The sequence below is a fragment of the Neofelis nebulosa genome, chromosome 15 (genome assembly GCF_028018385.1).
Source record: "Neofelis nebulosa isolate mNeoNeb1 chromosome 15, mNeoNeb1.pri, whole genome shotgun sequence".
NCBI classification, from domain to species: domain Eukaryota; kingdom Metazoa; phylum Chordata; class Mammalia; order Carnivora; family Felidae; genus Neofelis; species Neofelis nebulosa.
Genome location: NC_080796.1, coordinates 63,649,169 through 63,669,559, shown reverse-complemented (window position 1 = coordinate 63,669,559; position 20,391 = coordinate 63,649,169). Strand labels below are relative to the sequence as shown.

The window sequence follows — 20,391 nt, the reverse complement described above, 5'->3', positions numbered from 1 at the left end:
TTCCATAGAGCCTATTGGTGGTGATGTTCAGTTCATTATGCATCAGTGGGTTTCTCTGATTCAGTAAGAAGATTTTGAAATTGGTGATGCAGACATCCTGACTTTCAACCTGACCCATTGGAGCCCTTCCTTTTGTGTCTCTGTGACTTCATTAAAGTGTGTCAAATTTCCCTCTCCTTCTAAGATGATGTCATCTTAATATCCTTAACTTCATTACATATGCAAAGACTCTGTTTCCAAATAGTCACATTTAGAGGGACTGAGGGCCAGGACTTGGCCTTTTCTTGGGAGACACAAGAAATCTACTACAGACCCCAGTGAACCATACCTCCTCGTATTGATGCTTTTGTGTAGTCCCTTCTTTTGTATCCAGGTGGGCCCTGTGATTCACTGGTCACCAATCAAGTGGCCCAAAAGTGACGCTATGTGACTTCCAAAGCTAGATCAGGAGGACCCTAGCAGTTTTCATCTTGGTCTTTGGGAACCTTCACTTTCCTGATACTGAGATACCCTGTAAGAAGTCTTACTCCCCTGCTGGAGGCTTCACATGGAGAGGACCTATGGAGACGGGTGGGGTCCAGCTGAGCCTAGGCTTCCAGACTTCCCACCTCAGGCATCAGGTGAGTGAAGCCCTTCTGCACCTTTGACCACCCCAGGCTCCAGTTGAATAGCACCAAGTGGCCCCACTTAATGCCACCCCCACTTGAGAACACGTGGAGGCATGTATTGGTGGTGGTACTGGTGGGGTGATGAGGTTGAGATATTTTTTTGGAATCAATTCTTGACCCCTTGGCTCGAATACCAGCCCTGGGAGTACACACACGCACACACATGCCCCTACCTCTACCCCCACCCCTTCCCACGGGGTGTAGAGGAGAAATCCGCGTCCAGGCAAACAAAGCCAAGACAAACGCGGGCACTGGCTTTTAGTAACGCCTTTTACAAATAAATCCTTTCTTTTTAAGCATTATTTTCAAATATGAAAGTAACTCTTGGAAATGCATTCTTCTTTTGAAAAATGCGGAAAATCAGAAAAGCTCCCCCCATCCCCAGTGTAACCATGGTTTGATGTGCAGGGTGCGTGGTTCCACGACTTGTCAGTGTTTCTAAACACACAGTGCCCATCAACAACACACCGCTCCCCTGGCGTGTTCCGTTTTGTGGCTCACGTGCAAGCCCTCACACCTCGGAAACGCTCTCACACCTGCTCTCCTCGCTTTGCGAAGGGTCATAAAGACTCGTTCGCCTCAGCACCCTCCGTTGGCCGCGCGAAACGCCTCTAGGCCCTCCTTCCCTCTGAAGCAGAGGGGCGGGGTCGAAGACCACGGGGCCCGCGGCGGGGCGGAGACGGCGCGCGGCGATGACGCATCACGGTGTGCGCGGAGACGGCGGCAGCCACGACGCAGGGGAGGGGCGAAGGCTGCGGCAGCGTCAGGCGCGTGCACACGTTGCAGCTTCTCGCTTTCGTGGGGTTCGGGGTGGTTCTGACGGCCAGGCAGGCGCACTGACAGGTAGAGCCGCAGACCGGCGGGGATGGCGACGCTCTGTCTGACCGTAAATGCAGGAGACCCTCCGCTGGGTAAGGGACCGAGGCCGCCGACCTAAGTGGGTTGCATCAGCCGGGGAGGGTGCGGGGCAGGGAAGGTCGCCGCGCCCGGCGTTGCGCAGTGGCGGTCGCGGTGTGGGATTAGGCCTGCCGTCTCCCCGAAACTGTACACGGAGTAAGCAGCGCGGCCCACGTTTTCCGTCCTTGGCGTGTGGATCTGCTCCCGGAGACGGTTTACTCGGGCGTGGAGGGAGGCGTGGTGTGAGCCCGGGCAGGGCGACACTCGCTCAGCCTCGGTCCTTTTCTCTAAGAGGGATGACTCTCAGCCAGCTCCCCTCTCCCTTTTTGAAGTGGCTTTCCCTAGAGACCTAGAACTGCTCGTAGAAATATCATTTTGAAAGTTAAAATCCCATTATCTTCGCCTCTCTTGTAGCATATCCCCCTTCCGTCTCCTTTCCTCCCTCGTCTCAGAAAAGATCTTCAGGCCACTTCACTACTTTATGTTTTATTGGATTCAAAGGGAACCAGGCAGACGATCGTAGTAGCTGAGGTTGTATTAAAACTGAGGTTGCACTTGTTTTTAATTAATGGTGGCATGGTAATTGCTGGAACACTCAAGTATACTGCGGACTGATCGGGTTGCTTTACCACACACATCCCTATGGATGTAGTCAAGGCCAGAATAAACATCGGATCTGTCACCTTCCCAATACATCTTTTTTTTTTTTTTTAACTGCCTAGAGTTTTATTTACAGAATTATTTTTTGCATTTAACATAGTATGTGATATATTGTGAAGTCATTTTAAATATTATCAAAGGAAGTATATTATTTGAATTCAGTTGTAAATACTTTTCTTATTCATAGGCACTTATTTTAGATAGGGATTTTTTTCTCACTATATGAAATTTATTGTCATATTGGTTTCCGTACACCTAATACATCTTAAGTTCTATTTGGAATTGCTTTTTTTTTTGTGGCTGAGGTTATTGTAGATAGACAGCTTGGAATTTCTGCTTTTTTATTACTTTGGAAAATTACACAAAAGAATTTAAGTGGTTTATTAATCTCCTATTTGGTAATGTGTTTATATAGTCTAGACTCACAGATACTTTACTAATGTGGGAGAAGTGCCGATCTTTAGATGCAGTTGACCACATACAGTTGACAGAATTATTCGCTACATTTTCAGCTTTGGTGGCATTCTGAGTCTTTTGGAACAAAACCCACAATTGCCATTTTAAGTACTTTAAAAATGCTGGTGTTTGAACCTATTGGTTCCAGTAATTATGGGCTAACCTCACCCTAATCCATGAACTCCGGAAGAAATGGGTTTTGCTTTTTGGGCTGGAAAGCACTAGACAGTGTGGTCTCATGGTTAAGAGCAAAGACATTTGCTTCCTGGAGACTTAGGTCCAATCCTGGCTGCCACTTACTAGTTGTGGAACATTGGCAAGTTCCTTGTTTGGCTTCTCCTACAGTTTCCTTGATTAAGAGGAATAGTATCTTCCACATAGGGTTGGTTGCCAGAATTACATGAGACTGTAGGTAAAATTCCTAACACAATTTATGTATTTTCTAGCTGTAGTTTTTACTAATGTTACTTAGAAAATCACCTTGAAGGTGATAGACCTGTTTCCTTAGTGAATTGTAGAACTCAGAATCACATTCTGACTTAATTCTGGAAGAGAATCTTAAAAAAAATTATTGTCATTTTGAACGGTAGACCAGTTATCGAATATATATTTGCTTCTCTCCTTTTTTGTTTTTAATTCTTCACATTGCTTAATTAAAATACATCTTACCTTTAAATCAGTAAAATTAGATGAAACATTTAGAAAACAGATTGCATTATTGTTATTTCCCTATTTTATATGCGTTCAGCATGTGAAGTTTTAATGTTAAGATAACTTCAAACTTCAAGGTACAAGAATAGAACAAAATGCTTTTCCCCTTGTACCACTGGAGAGCACACTGCAGATAATGATGCTTCAGCATCCAGAATATGCCAGTGTAGTGCTCTCTCAAGTGAGGAAAAACTTTGTGACCTGACAGGAACATCAAAATCAGGAAGTACACATTGATATCATTCTTCCATTTAATGCACAGACCCTGTTCATTCATATTCCAACACCAGTTGTTCCAGCAGTACTCTCCATAGTGCAGGAATCAAAATCCAGAATCATGCTTTGCACCTAGTTGTCATGTCTCTGCGGTTTCTTTCAATCTGGAATATATAGTCTTAGTCTTTCCTTGACTTTCTTAGCTTTGACCTCTGTGAAGGCTGAAGACCAATTACTTGAAGAATGTCCCCTGATCAGATTGTTTGATGTTTCCTTGTGGCTAGATTCAGCTACACATCTTTGGCAAGAGTAGCACAGAAGTGATTCAGTGTTCTTCATTTCCACCCATTAATTGGTGCATGAAGTTGATTTTTCCCATTACCAGTGATCTGATCTCAGTTACTTAAGATGGTGTCAGCCAGCTTTTCGCACTGGAAAGTTTTCCCTTTGCATTTAAAAGGCATTTTGAATGCTTTGGGACCATGTAAACATCCTGCTCAAACCTTCACTTACTGGTTTCATCATCCATTGATGCTTCCTTCCCAACTTGATTATGATGAAGAAGGTGCCAAAGGTGACCTTCCAATTCTGCTGTTCTTTCTACATGTATTAGTTGGCATTTTTGTGTCAGAAGATATTTTTCTTTCCCATTAAAAAAAATTCATAACAAAATGTACTCAAAACTTATAATCTGTGTTATTTACTTTTATTCTTTTAATTTAAAATTTTTATTTTTTGAAATCCATTTTATTGACTTACAACATGCATATACTAAACTTTGCCAATTTAAAATTGACAAGTAACATACAGTAACCACCACAATAATGATAGAGAATATTTCTCTGATTTCGGAAAGTACCTTTATGCCCCTTTGCAGTGAGTTTCCCTTCCCTATCTCTCGTCCCTGATAGTCACTGATCTGTTTTCTATCACTGTTGTCTTTTTCTAGAATTACATATACACTGAACTATATCATATATATTCTTTTGTACATAGGATAATGCTTTGGGATTCATCTATCCTGCCGCCTGTAACAGTACTTCATGCTTTTTATTTGCCATTTAGGATTTCATTGTATGAATACAGTAAAACTTGTATTATTTACTTTAGTGGTTACATTGCTACTGTTTGCCAGTGGGAGCCCCTCCAAGCTGGCCTCTGTGTCCTTTTGGCATATCTATTTGTGTACTTGCTTTCTAGCACAGGATTTTCCAGGGTTATCTCGTACCTTCCCTGCCGCAGCCCTGTTTCCAGTAGAGCATGATATTTAGAAATCAGTATCTGGGTGTTGGTGGCCCATGTTATCCAAACTTATAGGACTAAATGAGTCAATTTAGGATATTTAATAGGTATTGAGAGGCAGATTACACCGTGTTTTAGAGTTTGAATTCTGGACTGCCTTAGACCTGCATTCAATTCCCGAGTGGCACATATTTAGTCAAGAACTTGGGTTCATTATTTAATCCTTCCGAGCCCAGTTTCCTCCTCTGTAAAATGGAGATAAAGGTGACCACCTCTTAAGGTTACCATAAAGATTGAAAATTCCGATGACTGTAAAGCATTTAGCGCAGTGTCCACCACATAGTAATCACTGAAATGTTATTAACAATAGTTTTTATAGAAGGCGCTATTCTCATTTCTTCTTGTCTTCTGAGGTAGGAAAAGATTAATTTCAGTGTCCTTAACTGGAAGCTGAACATATTCAAAAGCAGTTGGACTGTGCCAATGAATAATTTCTGATGTAATATTTCCCCAAGACCAGAAGACCATACTTTCTGTTTATAGACCATTAGGAAAAAAGTTTACTCCTTGTAGGACTTAACACTGGTTTGTTGAGTCATTCTTACTGCTTTATGATTCAAGTTTATAAAGAAAAATCTTTTCATGTCATTATTTTTAGGAGCTTTGTTGGCTGTAGAACATGTGAAAGACAATGTCAGCATTTCTGTTGAAGAAGGGAAAGAGAATATTCTTCATGTGTCTGAGTAAGTACTTTTATATCTCTGTTTTCAGTACTGAACAGCATTTTTTGAAATATTCAGAATTCAATGTTGTGTGCTTGTTTTACTTGCTAGTTGGTAGATTGTCCCTAGAAAGAAGTCTGCTATTCTTCATTCTTAAAAGAAGTATATCCAGAGACACATATTTGTCAGTAAGGTATCTGATCCCACTTGTAATCTAAAAGAAAGTAGAAATGTACAGAAAGATTTATACATGAGGTGTTTTTTTGTTTTTTTTTTTTTTTTTTTTTTTTTTTTAATTTTTTTTTTTTTTTTTTTTAATGTTTTTTATTTTTTATTTTTGGGACAGAGAGAGACAGAGCATGAACGGGGGAGGGGCAGAGAGAGAGGGAGACACAGAATCGGAAACAGGCTCCAGGCTCCGAGCCATCAGCCCAGAGCCTGACGCGGGGCTCGAACTCACGGACCGCGAGATCGTGACCTGGCTGAAGTCGGACGCTTAACCGACTGCGCCACCCAGGCGCCCCACATGAGGTTTTTTTTAAGAGTGAAGAATATTTTATTTATTTATTTATTTATTTATTTATTTATTTATTTATTTATTTATTTATTTTTGGGACAGAGAGAGACAGAGCATGAACGGGGGAGGGTCAGAGAGAGAGGGAGACACAGAATCAGAAACAGGCTCCAGGCTCTGAGCCATCAGCCTAGAGCCTGACGCGGGGCTCGAACTCACGGACCGCGAGATCGTGACCTGGCTGAAGTCGGACGCTTAACCGACTGCGGCACCCAGGCGCCCCAAGAGTGAAGAATTTTTAATGATTGTCTATTTTTGAGAGACAGAGTGGGGGAGTGGGGGAGGGGCAGAGAGAATTCCGAAGCAGGCTCCAGGCTCTGAGCTGTCAGCACAGCTGACATGACAATGCGGGGATTGAACCCATGAGCCGTGAGATCACGACCTGAGCCAAAGTCAGATGCTTAACTGACTGAGCCACCCAGGTGCCCCTATACATAAGGGTTTTTAATTCTACTGTGATTTATTCTGGTAGAAAATTGGAAATATTCAAAATTAGTAGTAATAGCAAATAAATAAATACGGTAAATCCACAGCATGGAATGTTAGGCATCTGTGAAAAAGCTTATGAAAAACTTTTAGTGATGGGTTATATTTACAATATAATGTTTATTAAAAAAACAGAACGTAAAGATAAAATCACATATTTGCATAGAAAAATATGTTTGAGAAGTGTGCAGCACTTTTAGTGGTGTCTGTTTCTGGGTGATGGAATGATGGGTGTTTGGGTTTTTTTTTTTCCTTCTCTGTTTTCCAAGTTTTCTACAATGAGCATATACTGTATGTTCTTGATTAAAGTGAATCATTTGCATCCTGGGATATATGGAAGATTAAACATCTTTCTTTTGGAACCCACTGGAAAGAATAAAAAGAACTGGAAAGGGAGATATTATTCTCTTTAATTTTTGTTTAATGAAACTAAGAAATGGACACAACCTGGTTTCAGATTCTTTTAACAGTATTTCACCAGATAGTAGAATCTAGACCAAATTGAAAGAAAATTTCAAGGATATTCTCCAGCAAGGTGCAGATTTGAAAAGTGTTGAAAGGTTCATAATAAACTGACAGAAAGACTTATTTTGGGAAAGGGGCAAGATACACAAAAACACATACTCAAACACACTCTTCCACTCCCCTCTCGTCCTTCCTCCCAGTGTAGTTGTATCGTAATTTTCATTAGGTCACCTTTCACTGTAATGACCTAGTAAGTTTTACTTACTGCTGAGCCACATACTATGATTACTTTTTGTGTACAACTTTTACTTTTCCATGGAATAATTGTTTGCTTTGTTCTCTTTTGAAGCCTGTCTGATTCCTGATCTGTTCTGTGTGACTTTAGGAATTTGCAGGAATATTTTCTGGTGATTCAGTATTCTGAAATTTCACAGTGATATGCTTTAGTGTGGGTCTGGTTTTTTTTGTTAAGATGTTAAAGTAATCACTACCCCCAACCTGGGGCTCGAACTCACAACCATGAGATTAAGTCACATGTTCTACCGACTGAGCCAGCCACGTGCCCCGTGTGGGCCTTTTAAAAAATCTCTTCCACTGGGTGCTTGGTCTCTTTTAAATGTGGAATGGAAATCCTTCTGTTTTGGAAAATGTTTAAAAATTTTTGATGATTTTCTCCTCCATTTTCTGTTCTTTATATGGATATTAGGATTAAGTATCACCTTCACTTTCCATCTATTTTTTTCTTTTTACTTTCTGGAGTGTTCTTCAACTTTATCATCCCATTTTTTCTATTGAGTTTTTTCTATTTTTGCTACTATATTTTTAGTATCTAAGAGCTGTTTTTTATTTTTTGGGTACTTCTCTTAACAGTATCTTGTTATTTTATGATTGCAATATATTGTTTCGTTTTCTTTTTCCTAATTTGTCCAGGTTGCATTTTACTGTGTGCTTATTTCTTCAAATATTTGGTAATTCCTGATGACCTTCTTAGATTTTGGTAGGAATTTAAAGCTGTTTGCAAATTCTGACCTCAAGGGTGGGCTTGTCAGCTCTGAGCATACTTTGGTCTGATTGAGCAGTTTATTTAGTGGAAACTTCTGATGTTAGTATCCTTAGTTATTTCTTCTTAAGCTGATCAGATTATTCAATGAAGACTTTCAGTCTCTTGTTTAGAAGGTAAAGAGTTCATACCAGAATATTTTGGGAGCTGAGAGAGGGAAGAAGGCTAAAGATCTCAGCATCTAGTATATGTATATTCATTTACCCAGTTACTTGCATAAACCAACTCAGCAGTGACCAATTTCCGCCAGTTGAGAGACCCTCTGTTTTAGTGCTTAGAGAATAAACCTCCAGTTTTTGCCAAGATTGAATAAGAGAAGCAGCCCAGCTGTGCAGAATAGGGTTTGATGGTATCTATTTCCAGCTGATTCTCTTTTTTTAATGTTTATTTATTTATTGTGAGAGAGTGTGTGTGTGTGTGTGCGCGCGCGCGCGCGCGTGCGCGCGCAAGTGGGGGAGGGGCAGAGGGAGAGGGAGAGAGAGAATCCCAAGCAGGCTCTGGGCTGTCCGTGCAGGGCCTGAATTGGAGCTTGACCCCATGAACCATGAGATCATGACCTGAGCCAAAATCAAGAATTGGACACTTAACTGAGCCACCCGTGTGTCCTCCAAGTGATTCTTAAATAGACTTTTTACCAGCCCTCCTAATTTTAGCCCCAGTTCATTCTTATTTCCATTCCTAAGTCTTTTGTGGATTCTAAAATTGAAGTTAGGTTGGTTTTCAGCTTTGTCCACTGTCTGCTTAAGATTTGGTTTTTTCAGACCTGTTAAATTCATCTCTCTAGGTTCTGAGTTTTTGTTATTCTTTTCCTTAGTCTCTTTTTCCCATGGGTGTGTGTCTTTTTAAAAAATAATTTTTACAGAACAGTTTTTATATGGTTTGATCTGTCATCTTTACTTGGAAGTTGATACAACTAGCATCTTTATGACTGTATATCCTTGACTTCTCTGCCTTGATTTATTTTACATCAGTTACTCTTGATACCCCAATTATATTTTCATATTTTCACCACTGAATAGACAATAGTTAGAAGGACAAAGCAGTGTAGATAGTCCACTCTTAACTGAATTGTCAGATTTTTAAAAATTTTTTTTTAACGTTTATTTATTTTTGAGACAGAGAGAGACAGAGCATGAACAGGGGAGGGGCAGAGAGAGAGGGAGACACAGAATCAGAAGCAGGCTCCAGGCTCTGAGCCATCAGCCCAGAGCCCGACGCGGGGCTCGAACTCACGGATGGTGAGATCGTGACCTGAGCTGAAGTCGGACGCTTAGCCGACTGAGCCACCCAGGCGCCCCTGAATTGTCAGATTTAACTGAACATTCAGAACATATTGGAATTTGATAGAAACAGTAAAGAATGAATTAGGCAGATTGTTTTTTTTTAGGCAGATTTTTTTTAAACTGTAGTAGAAAATACATGGTAAATGTAAGGGTTCTATTTTTACAGTTCTTCGTAAGTCTCATGACTCCTACTGATTTGCTAGAGCTATGATAATATTTTATCTCCTGCTTGTATTCTAGAAATGTGGTATTCACAGACATAAATTCCATACTTCGCTACTTGGCTCGAGTTGCAACTACAGCTAGGCTCTATGGCTCGAACCTGCTGGAACATACTGAGGTAAGGAAGGAACACTTCCTTGGGTTTGTTTTCTTTTGTTTTGATTTATACTTCTATTCTTTTGAGAACTTCATTTTATTGTTGACTTATGTATGATTATTCTATTTAAGGTTATTGATGGAGTTTTAGTTACAGACCTAGCTAAGGAATTCTCATCTTATTTTTATTTTCAGGAAAAAACTTCCTAGCTCCTAAATTTCAACTTTTAATCCCCACCAGCAGTCCTGTTGGGTTAGTGAGTGCGGTCTTCTTCATAGAGTCCCAAAATTTCATACCTGGATGTAACTGTATAGATCATCTCCTGCAACTCCCTTAACGTTACAGATGAGGCAGCAGGGCTAGAAAATTACGAGGTTTTCCCAGGGTCACACACATAGTTTGGATTCTCTTTTCCTTTCTAGGTATATACTTTGATTAATTATAGCAACAGTAGATTAACTTCCTGTACAGTTGTTTAGATGCTTTTCTCTTTGTTTGTAGTCAGCTCTAATTTTCCTAAGTTTGCAAAATTTGAAATACAAAGAATAGTTTCCTAAGAATTTACTTTTAAATTTTGCAGGTGGATAATCACCTGCCGGTTTTGATCAAGTTGGTTATTCCTTCCTGCTGCTGCCAGTTTTCAAATCTTTTTCTTCCTTGAAGTGCCCCTCCACACCCCTGCAAAAAGAAAAAACAGAAAAGTGAATGAAATTAAAATGAAAAATGAATGAATGAAATTTGTTTATTTTAATGCCAATTTAGATCCCAGGCAACCAGAATTAAATCCACATAATGGCAGATTCTGTAATTGGAGATAAGATAGGCATGTTTCTAACTAAGGCCATTTGTTTGTTTAAATCTAAACCGTGGTGTGCATTTATTTTCCATCTTTTATGTTCACAGATTGATCACTGGCTGGAGTTTAGTGCCACAAAATTGTCTTCATGTAATTTGTTTACTTCTGCAATCAACGAGCTCAATCATTGCCTGTCTCTGAGAACATACTTAGTTGGAAATTCCTTGAGCTTAGCAGATTTATGTGTTTGGGCTACCCTAAAAGGTATCAATTATTCTTCCTGAAGGTTGTTCTATTTTAATTGATATTTTGATGGGTAAGAAGTGTACATATTTCTGCATATGTGAATATATACATACATATACATGTGCATACACAGAAACATACCCACATAGAAAGAGTCACTTAGGACTTCCTTGCAAAGGAATGACCACCTGCTATTTTATGCTGGTCAAGTCACAGGGATTCCCTATCCTTTGCTGTCCCTAGAGGTCATCTTTCTTACTAATCCATCTCCCTGCTGCCTATGAAGCTGACCTTGGCCCTGCTAAAGAAGCCCTCATCCCATTTATGTCAGCACCTCTCCTGTCTCAGCCATTCCTTTACTCCAGGCATTGTTGTCTCTGATTATGGGTGTATATGTGTTTGGGGGGTAATCTGGAGTTGTTTCTCTTGGGGGGTCACTGATCTGCTCTTCTGTGACTAGTTTGTAACAGGGTAAGATTATGGGATTGATGAGAGGTATAAAGGGGACTTGAATTTTGTTATTTTCTTTAAAAAAAAAAAAATAGAAGCAAATACGCCAGAAGGTTTTATCATTCTTTAATTCTGCATTATGTGGCATTTTTTACATTATGTGTAATATTTTTGTGGCTAAAACTTGCCTCCAAATTCAATTAAATTGTTATTAAAATAACCAACATAAAATGAAGTCCTTTTCTAATTAAATGTTTTCATGTATAGGTTTGACATTGTTGTCTTTTTTTTATTTCTGACTTAATATGTGTGAAAAGGAAGATAATATCTTAAGGATGTAGCTTTGTGATGTTAATTAAATTTTCCTTCAGTGCCTACTTTTGATGTTACATCTGAAGAGATGAGCTACTTCTTGATCTTGATTTCTATTTTGTTTTCTAGTGGATCTACTTAAAGTTTTTCCTTATCTACGAAATGTAGCATTGGTTGGGGTGCCTGGGTGGTTCAGTCAGTTAAGTGACCCACTCTTGGTTTGGGCTGTGGTCATGATCTCACAGTTCTTGAGATTGAGCCCTGTGTCGTCAGGCTGTGCCCTGACAGGGCAGAGCCTGCTTGGGATTTTCTCTCTCCCTCCCCTCAAATAAACTTTAAAAAAAAAAAAAAAAAGTGTGGCATTGGCCTTACAGTGGGTGTGTGGTGGTGGTGAGAGCAGGATTTAGTATTCATTTCATTGAGTTGAACTGCAGAAATAGTTTTAATTACCTTTTGTGAATTCTGTAAAGTATGTTAAAGAATTACATGAAAACATTGCAATGTGTGTCTAGATTTAAAATGTTTCATTTTGGAAGTGTACCTTTTTTTTTTTTTTTTTTTTTTTTTTTAGTAAGTAGACTCCACACTCAACAGGGGGCTTGAACTCAAGACCCTGAGGTTAAGAGTCACATGCTCCACCGACTGAGCCAGCCAGGCGCCCCTATAGAAGAACAACTTTAAGCCATCTTGTTTATTTAAATTAACTACATCTAGAACTTTGCTTTCAAAGTCGCAGATTTATTGAATGGTTTTAAAATTATGTTTGCTAACAGGAAATCCGGCGTGGCAGGAACAGTTGAAACAGAGCAAAACTCCAGTGCATGTCAAACGCTGGTTTGGCTTCCTTGAAGCCCACCAGGCCTTCCAGTCCGTAGGTACCAAGTGGAACGTTTCAACGACCAAAGCTAAAGTGGTGAGCCATTTTTAATGCTGAGACTGTAGATCTGAAAAGAAAATTATTCCTACTAATAGTTTGTTTTTTTTTCCCCTTTCCATCCATGAAAAAGGATCTTCTTGGAAAAATCTGCCAAGGCTATTATAAAGTTTTGACTTACCTTTAATTATTTAACTACATAAAGCCTAATCTTTGTAATTATATGTCTAAAATATTATGGTCATCTGGTGTATGTCCCTTAGGAAATCCAAACTCCAAGTAACTAAAACCTCCTTTTTATAGCTGTACCGTATTTTCTTCCTCCTGACTCTCTCCTGTTTGTTGATTTTTAACCATTGAGTCCTAGGCTTCTGCAGAGCCTTTTTGTTGATTCTCTAGGATGTGTGACGTAGAGTACAGTAGAAAAGATTCTCTTCCCAAGGTCTCTGTACTGTCATCTGTTTAACATATTAGGCATGTATAGTAAAGTTTAAAGATTTTCTGGCACAGTAAAATTTGAAAACTACTGTCTGCTTGGGTAAAGACACCACAGTCCACTCAGCTGTTTTGGCTAAAAATCTTCATTCATCCTTCACCATTTTTTTCCCATGAAATCAATCAACGAGTTGTGTTCTCATATCTATGTTTTCTGTCTCCACTGCTTTTGATTTTTATTGAGGCCTCATTACCCCCTGTTGATTTAATACCATAATCTCATCAAAGGTCTCTTTTCTAGTTCAGCTTCTGCACTGGGCTGGGTATCATTTTAGAAAGTACAAATAAATGGTCCCATTACCCCCTGAGATTTCCTCATTGCCTAAAACCTAAAAGCAAGTTCATAAGAGGCTTTGTGTTTTGGACCTTGTCAACAGCTTCAGCTTCTTTGCTTATTTACCCACCCCATGTATTTCTAACTTTTCATAGACATTGCATTGTCTTTGTGTCTTACCTTACCTTTGTGTGCTGTTCCCCCTTTTCTTAGAATGAATACCTTCTACATTCTGCATCTGATGTATCTCCACGTACTTTTTAAGGTCCAGCTTGGTTCTTACCTCCTTTTAAGCTTTTCCTGATGACCCTAGATGTTGTTGGTTAACTTCAACTCACTGCTGTAACGCATTCTATACATACATATGTATGGTCTGTTGCCAGTGTTTAGTTTTATTTATGTCCTTCACAAGATTTGGGGTCCTTAAGTGCAAGGATGACGTTCTAGTCATCATTTGTCTTGTAACCATGCCTGGCACATAGTGGGTATTGAGTATTTGTTGAATGAGTGTATTCTTAAACATTTAACGATGTAACTATTTTATATGTTGTTTTTCTTCTGCTTTTCAGACATCTGAGAAAAAGCAAGATGTTGGGAAATTTGTTGAGCTTCCAGGTGCTGAGATGGGAAAGGTTACTGTCAGATTTCCTCCAGAGGCTAGTGGGTAAGAAAATGTAACTTGTAATTACAATGAAATATATTTAATGGAAAAGCTTAAAGACCATTAAATGCTTTTAATATTACTAGATTACTAATATGGAAGAAAATAAGTAAGGTTTTAATTGTGGGGGGGGGGGTCAAATTTCTGAACATTTAAGTCTATTATAATTAATGTTAATGTATTGAATTTGTAGTTTTAGCTTTTTAAAGCAATTAGACAACATTGTTATTTTACCCCAGATGGAATTTTAATTATAAATAGGAAACTTTCCATAAATAGAAACCCTTAAGTTTTATTTACATTTTGAGATTTTTAGGTTCTCATTTAATAGGGATTTGTTTTGTATCCTGAGCAGTCCGTTTGGTGAGCAGAAGTTATGGTAGAATTATTTTTAAGTTACTTTTTTCCGAAATAAAGAAAATGGCATCCTGAGAAGCCTATTCTTATTGAATTCTTTCTGTTGTTAGCATGTTTCCCAACCCCTTTCACTTTTGGCACCAATAGAAAATAATATTTGAAGGGTGCAGTAGAGAAGAAGACTGTTCTGGCTGGTGGTCACCAGCCTGGGGCTGTCTCAGGCCTTGCCCAGCATTACCCAAGGCCAGGGGGAGTCCACCTTTGCACCAGCCTCTGTGAGCATACTGGACAAGCTTTGTGATAGCCCCTTTCCCGTGATAGTGAGTAATACAGTAAAATACCTCTTATTAATGCCAGAATTTTGCTTAATTTCAGATTTTCTTACCCATTTGTGGTAAGTGGAATGTGTAGATAACAGAAAGTGGCAGATAAGGAAAAATCCATTTTATTTTAGCTGTTCTTAAGAGTTCTCCACAAAGTTTTCAGAAGCACCACTGACAAGAAAATCTGTTTTAGAATTCTACATTTTCTCTCTGCTTTTCTAAGTTTGCTGATTTTGGTGTCAAAATAAAGGATTGATGGAAGGGGATGAAAGAGAAATAAGGATTTTGGAAAATTCACAGACTAAATCATTAAGTGATCGATGGGTAGTTGACTAAGTGGAATCTCATAGATAAGACTTCTCATACACACTTAATTCCTACTGACATCTTGGGTCCATGCGGCCCTGTGTTCTGTTCCTGTGTGCTTACTGCGACAGGTCATGCTTTCCCATTGGGAGTGAGTGACTTTAATGGTTTGATAAAAAGCCACTTTCTAAGCAGTGGCTGTTTATAGCTACAGCATTTGGACATTTGTCCTTTTAGAATCTTCTTATATTTTTGTCACCATCATTTCTTGGAATAGTGAGTGCCTCACATTTATAATTTACTCTGTAAAACACATTTGTCTGCCATAAGTCATGTCAATTTCAGAGACCATAGTCTTGGCCAAATACAATTTTGGGATTTGGAATATAAATTAATGTTCAGGTATTTTGGGAATCTTCTTTTTTGTTTGGTGGGTTTTTGTTTTGTTTTCTTATTCATAATTTTTGTCCTATCCCCGTATACTGCTAAAGAATTCTTTAATTTTTCTTTTTTCTTTTTCTATGTCTTTCATGAAGGGCCAGAAGGCACGGCTTCAGCCCTGTTTCTTTCTGTTGTTGTTTTTTTTTAAGGTTTATTTTTGAGAGAGAGAGAGAGGGCACAAGCTGGGGAGGGGTGGACGGAGAGAGAGAATCCAGGCTCCGCACTGTCAGCACAGAGCCCCATGCAGGGCTCAAACTCACAAACAGTAAGATCGTGACCTTAGCCGAAATTGAGAATTGGACACTTAACCACCTGAGCCACCCAGGCACCCCAGCCCTTTTTCTTATTCCTAGCTAACATATATAGAAGCTGTTATGTACAGGTACTATCAAACACTATACACACAGCGTTTTAATCCTCACAGCCCTGTGAAGAAAGCACTGTTAACATCTCCATTTTACAGATGGTTTCGGAAACTGATTCATTCAACATTTTAGTAATTTGCCAAACTCAAACCTGTGCTATCTGGTTCTAGAATCCATTTGACTTAAAGTTCTATTGCCTGTGTTTGTTATGGGTGGCAGAAGCCCTATTCAGCATAAGTGCTAACTGTGACATAGCGCGAATCTCACTTTTTTAGCTATTCCAATTAGGTTGTTTCTTGAGCTGATTACTATTTTAGTTACCTTGTGAATATTTCATAGTCTTGTTAGCTTTCTTGACATTTAGACTTGTTAGAACTGCACACATTATTTCAGGTTCAGAATAATATCTTTAAAACTTTTTTTTTAATTTTGTTTTTTTAATCTTTATTTTTGAGAGAGAGAGAGAGAGAGACCGAGTGCGAGTGGGGGAGGGGCAGAGACAGAGGGAAACACAGAATCTGAATCAGCACAAAGCCTGACGCAAGGCTGGAACTCACGAACCGTGAGATCATGACCTGAGCCGAAGTCGGACGCTTAACCTACTGAGCCACCGAGGTGCCCCCAGAAATAATATCTTTAAGTGTAAGATAATGGTTTGATTTCCTCATTCCTCTTAAATTAATTCTTTTGTGTAAAGCCTAGCACATTAACTATCATATAGTATGGGTAGTCAGTGATGAGTAGTTGTCTTTTTTTTTCCTGTTTTTAATGATAGGTATAACATGATACAAGTATAACACTTTCCATGAAAACTGCAGTAGGTGTTTCTGTTTCTTTCTTGGAACTCACGGTCCTTTGTTTTATTTTACTTTCGGTAAACCTTTTATTTTAGCATAGTTTTAGATTTACCGAAATGTGGCAAAGATAGTACAGAAAGTTCCCACATATACCGTACCCAGTTGTCCATGATCTTAACATCTTAACATTACTCTAAGGTACCATTGTCACAAGTGGTGAACCAATATCAGTATATTACTATTAACACCTAAACTCCATACCTTTTTTTGATTTCATTAGTTTTTGACTAATGTCCTTTTTCTGTTTTAGAATCTCATCTGGGATACCAGTGACAGCCTTTTATTTTATATAGAAAGTTTTGAATAGCCGTAAATGCATTGCTTTGTACTTGTCTGCATTAACTGGTGCATATAAATCCTTCTTAACATTGAATCATTGATCTAGAATGCTGCGTGAATTTCTAAAACATGGATTGATTTAAAAACTGGTGTGAAGACATGCAAGGAGTTGTATTTCCCTCTCCCCTGTTGACCCCAGCTGAGATCAGAGGTGGGCGAGAAACTAGGAGACTAGCACAGGGGGACGGTGGCTACCATTGTCAGTGGCAACTAATAAAAGTTCGTGTGAGCGGATTATTAAACTTCCTCACTTCATGCCCTGCTTGCTGCCCAGGAAAGTGTATTTTCATTGTTAGTGGTACAAGATACTGCTTTTTACCCACTTCACTGATCAAGGGAAATGGTGACATATTATATCAACAGGGCCTCTGATATATTTTACTTGTAATTGCCAACTGCCCATAGGAACAGAATAGTATTTTCACAGATTGCGATTCATGGAGCGTTGGTCCTGGATGAGACCTGTCAAGTCCTTTAGTTGAAATCCTTGTATTTTGGCTTTTGAGAGAATCGAAGCCTTGAGAATAAGTGGCTCTTCTGCAGCTTCCCGATTCCCGCGTGTCCGTCCACGAGTTAGCATGTGGCAGTGGCGATCTCAGAGGCGCCTCTCGCCGGCGTGCACGAGGTGGGTGCTCCGTCCACCGCAGAGTCAGGTCTCTGTGCAGAGTAGCCCTGGACACCATGTAGCCTCCTGTGTAGCCCTGGACACCGTTTTCCAGGAAGCAGGTTTCCCCTAACGAAACGACCACTCATTTCCTCTGTAAAAAAGAAAAAGATTCTCCTTAAGGTGGTAACGTGACTAAATCACTTGTCTCTTTGTGAGATGTTCCATGTGAAATTGTTTCTTGTGATGACTTTATAAATGTTGTAGTGTCTTTTTCTTCCTGTGAGGGTCAGCTTTTCTATCAGAGTACTTTCTTGTTAGAAAATAAACTATGACGGGAGTACCAACTAGAAGGATTTTTGTTTAGTTCTCATCTCCTCAGGAAGGTTAAGTTCAAGTATTTAGGTAAAACATGTTAATGAGTTTCTTTGTGAAATGTTTTTGTTTTAGTTACTTACACATTGGGCATGCAAAAGCTGCTCTTCTGAACCAGCACTACCAGGTTAACTTTAAAGGGAAACTGATCATGAGATTTGATGACACAAATCCCGAAAAAGAAAAGGAAGATTTTGAGAAGGTAATTAAAGGTGTAGTGATGACCCTTTGTCAGAAAAGTTAATTAAAATTAGAGGGTGACTGGATACCTTCATGGTAAGAAAATAAATGAAGTTTGTTCTCATAGCTGCCTTTTTCCCTCATCTGTCTATTCTGTGTCTGAGACCTAAGGCAAGCAATATTGAGCTCGTATAGCAAAAAACTTCCACTTACTGTTTTCTTCCTCAATTGTACAATTTTACCAAAGTGCTATGTTTTCCTATAAGTACCAATTTCTTAAATGAATTGGTCACTAGAGACAGGTTTCCTTTCTGTCATATAATTGTAAGTGTGTGAATGAAACAAACACCAAGTAGGTATCGGAAAATGGGGAGGTTTCTTGGCCTCTTCTATCCTCTTTGTTCAGAAGCACTGCAATATGTTCAAAGAGAGGGCAAATGATTGTCGGTATGACCAATAAGAACCAGTTTTCCAGAGTAAATGGAAAGCTCCATCATGAAATCAGCTTTCTCAGCTGAAAATTTGGAGACTAGTATAATGATTATCTTTTTTTTTTTTTTCTTTTCTGACCTAATATACAACTTGTACAACCATTTTCAGGCTTTTTTTCTTTTTTTGACTGATGGTGTATTATTACATTTGCCCAAATGCAGTATCAAGGATTGAAAATACACAAGAAAATGCAAAAGATAAGTTGATGGTTATTTTGGATTCTCTTTGCAGGTTATCTTGGAGGATGTTGCAATGTTGCATATCAAACCGGATCAGTTTACTTATACCTCGGATCATTTTGAAACTATAATGAAATACGCAGAGAAGCTAATTCAGGAAGGGAAGGCTTATGTGGATGATACTCCTGCTGAGCAGATGAAAGCAGAACGTGAGCAGAGGATAGAATCCAAGCATAGAAAAAACTGTAAGGCTCATTTAATGTCTTATATTTTAATTGGCGGTCTTGTGTTCTACTTCTTTAGTAGAACAAGATTTCTGTGAAAGATGCTGGTTTGAGACCCATTTGGGAATGTGATCCATACGTTCATCACAGGTTTCTTTTTTTCTTTCGTTATCATCTTTACATCGTTACTACTTTGTTGGTGTCACAACTACATGCGAAGTGTGTGTGCCCGTAGTTGTGCCCATAGTGTCTCACTGCACTTGGTCCTTTGCATCGCGTTCATTCCACTGCAGTGAGTACTTCTGCAATTCTTTGTAGTTCTCCCAATTTAAATACTTAGCCTTTCTAAGAGGTTCAGTGATCATGTTATTAGTACCCGAGTCTTCTTTTCAGCATGTGAATGTAATATGTAAGCTTAGTTAGTACAACTCTATACCTCTGAGATATCGCTTGACGAAAAAGCATATTTCTTATTCGTTACTTGTCTCCTGAGCTACTGATTGGGGCTGTTTTTATTCTGCATTTATGTTGCCATGATGTCACATTTGGGAAGTGTATAGTGAATTGTTGTCAAATTGTTAAAAAGTCTTTTTTTTCCCCTCTTTTTGAGGTTTCCCTAACATTTTCAAAAATAGTTAACCACTGTATTTTTAGACTCATTTGATTTTTTTTGAGGACAAAGTGTCCATCATATCTTCAGGAGGTTCCACAGAGAGTCATTGTTTAATAGTTCTTTCTTACCTGCATGGGGCAGGTTTTCAGTATTTTCACAAGATAGAACCATAGCTACTTGGGACAGAATTTTCTGGGATGAAATTTGTATCATTGTTTTCTGTGATCTCTCTCCTTTTTTTTTTTTTTTTTTTTTTTTTTATCCAAGAGAGTCCTGTTTTCTACTGGAATGACTGACAGGGCTTTCTGGTAGCCCATGGACTCAGGCTCATAGCCCAAGTCATGTTCTTTACATGGGCACAGGCTGTAGCACTGATGCCTGCAGGCCCTGTGGATCAGGCCAGTCTGGTCTGTCCCCTGAGCATGAGGAGGCAGAGGAACAGAATGCTTCTGCTTCAAAAGCAGAATTAAATTTGAGACGCTCAGGGGCTGGCTAGCTGTGCCTTGATCGGCAAGTGGGAAACACAGGGCGAGAAAAACCTTCAAGTCTCATGTTTTGTCTCTTACCCTTTTATTTATTTATCTCAGTGAAAAAAATTTTTTATTTAGTTTTGAAAGAGAGACAGAGTACGAGCAGGGGAGGGGCAGAGACAGAGGGAGACACAAAATCTGAAGCAGGCTCCAGACTCTATTAGCACAGAGCCCGATGCGGGGCTCAAACTCGTGAACCAAGAGTCATGACCTGAGCTGAAGTAGGATAATTAACTGACTGAGCCACCCAGGTGCCCCAGGTCTCTTACCCTTAATGAGTACTATATCAGTGAAATATATTGCTTTGACTTCTAAAAACATATTCATAGAGTACTTTTC

General features: G+C 39.2%; 1 protein-coding gene across 3 annotated transcripts in view; it reads left to right on the top strand.

The window, feature by feature from the left end:
• Window positions 1-1,400: 1,400 nt before the first annotated feature.
• The window catches only part of EPRS1 (glutamyl-prolyl-tRNA synthetase 1), a 72,659-nt gene continuing 53,668 nt past the window's right edge, over window positions 1,401-20,391 (top strand). For 2 of the 3 annotated variants that reach the window (XM_058701758.1, XM_058701757.1), the window contains exons 1-8: window positions 1,401-1,579; window positions 5,509-5,593; window positions 9,681-9,780; window positions 10,663-10,819; window positions 12,337-12,476; window positions 13,776-13,870; window positions 17,910-18,036; window positions 18,738-18,930. In XM_058701758.1, coding sequence (XP_058557741.1) covers window positions 1,534-1,579; window positions 5,509-5,593; window positions 9,681-9,780; window positions 10,663-10,819; window positions 12,337-12,476; window positions 13,776-13,870; window positions 17,910-18,036; window positions 18,738-18,930 — 943 coding nt within the window. In that variant the 5' untranslated portion in view covers window positions 1,401-1,533. Of the gene's footprint in view, window positions 1,580-5,508; window positions 5,594-9,680; window positions 9,781-10,662; window positions 10,820-12,336; window positions 12,477-13,775; window positions 13,871-17,909; window positions 18,037-18,737; window positions 18,931-20,391 lie in introns of those variants that run through there. The other variant, XM_058701759.1, reaches the window with a different exon arrangement.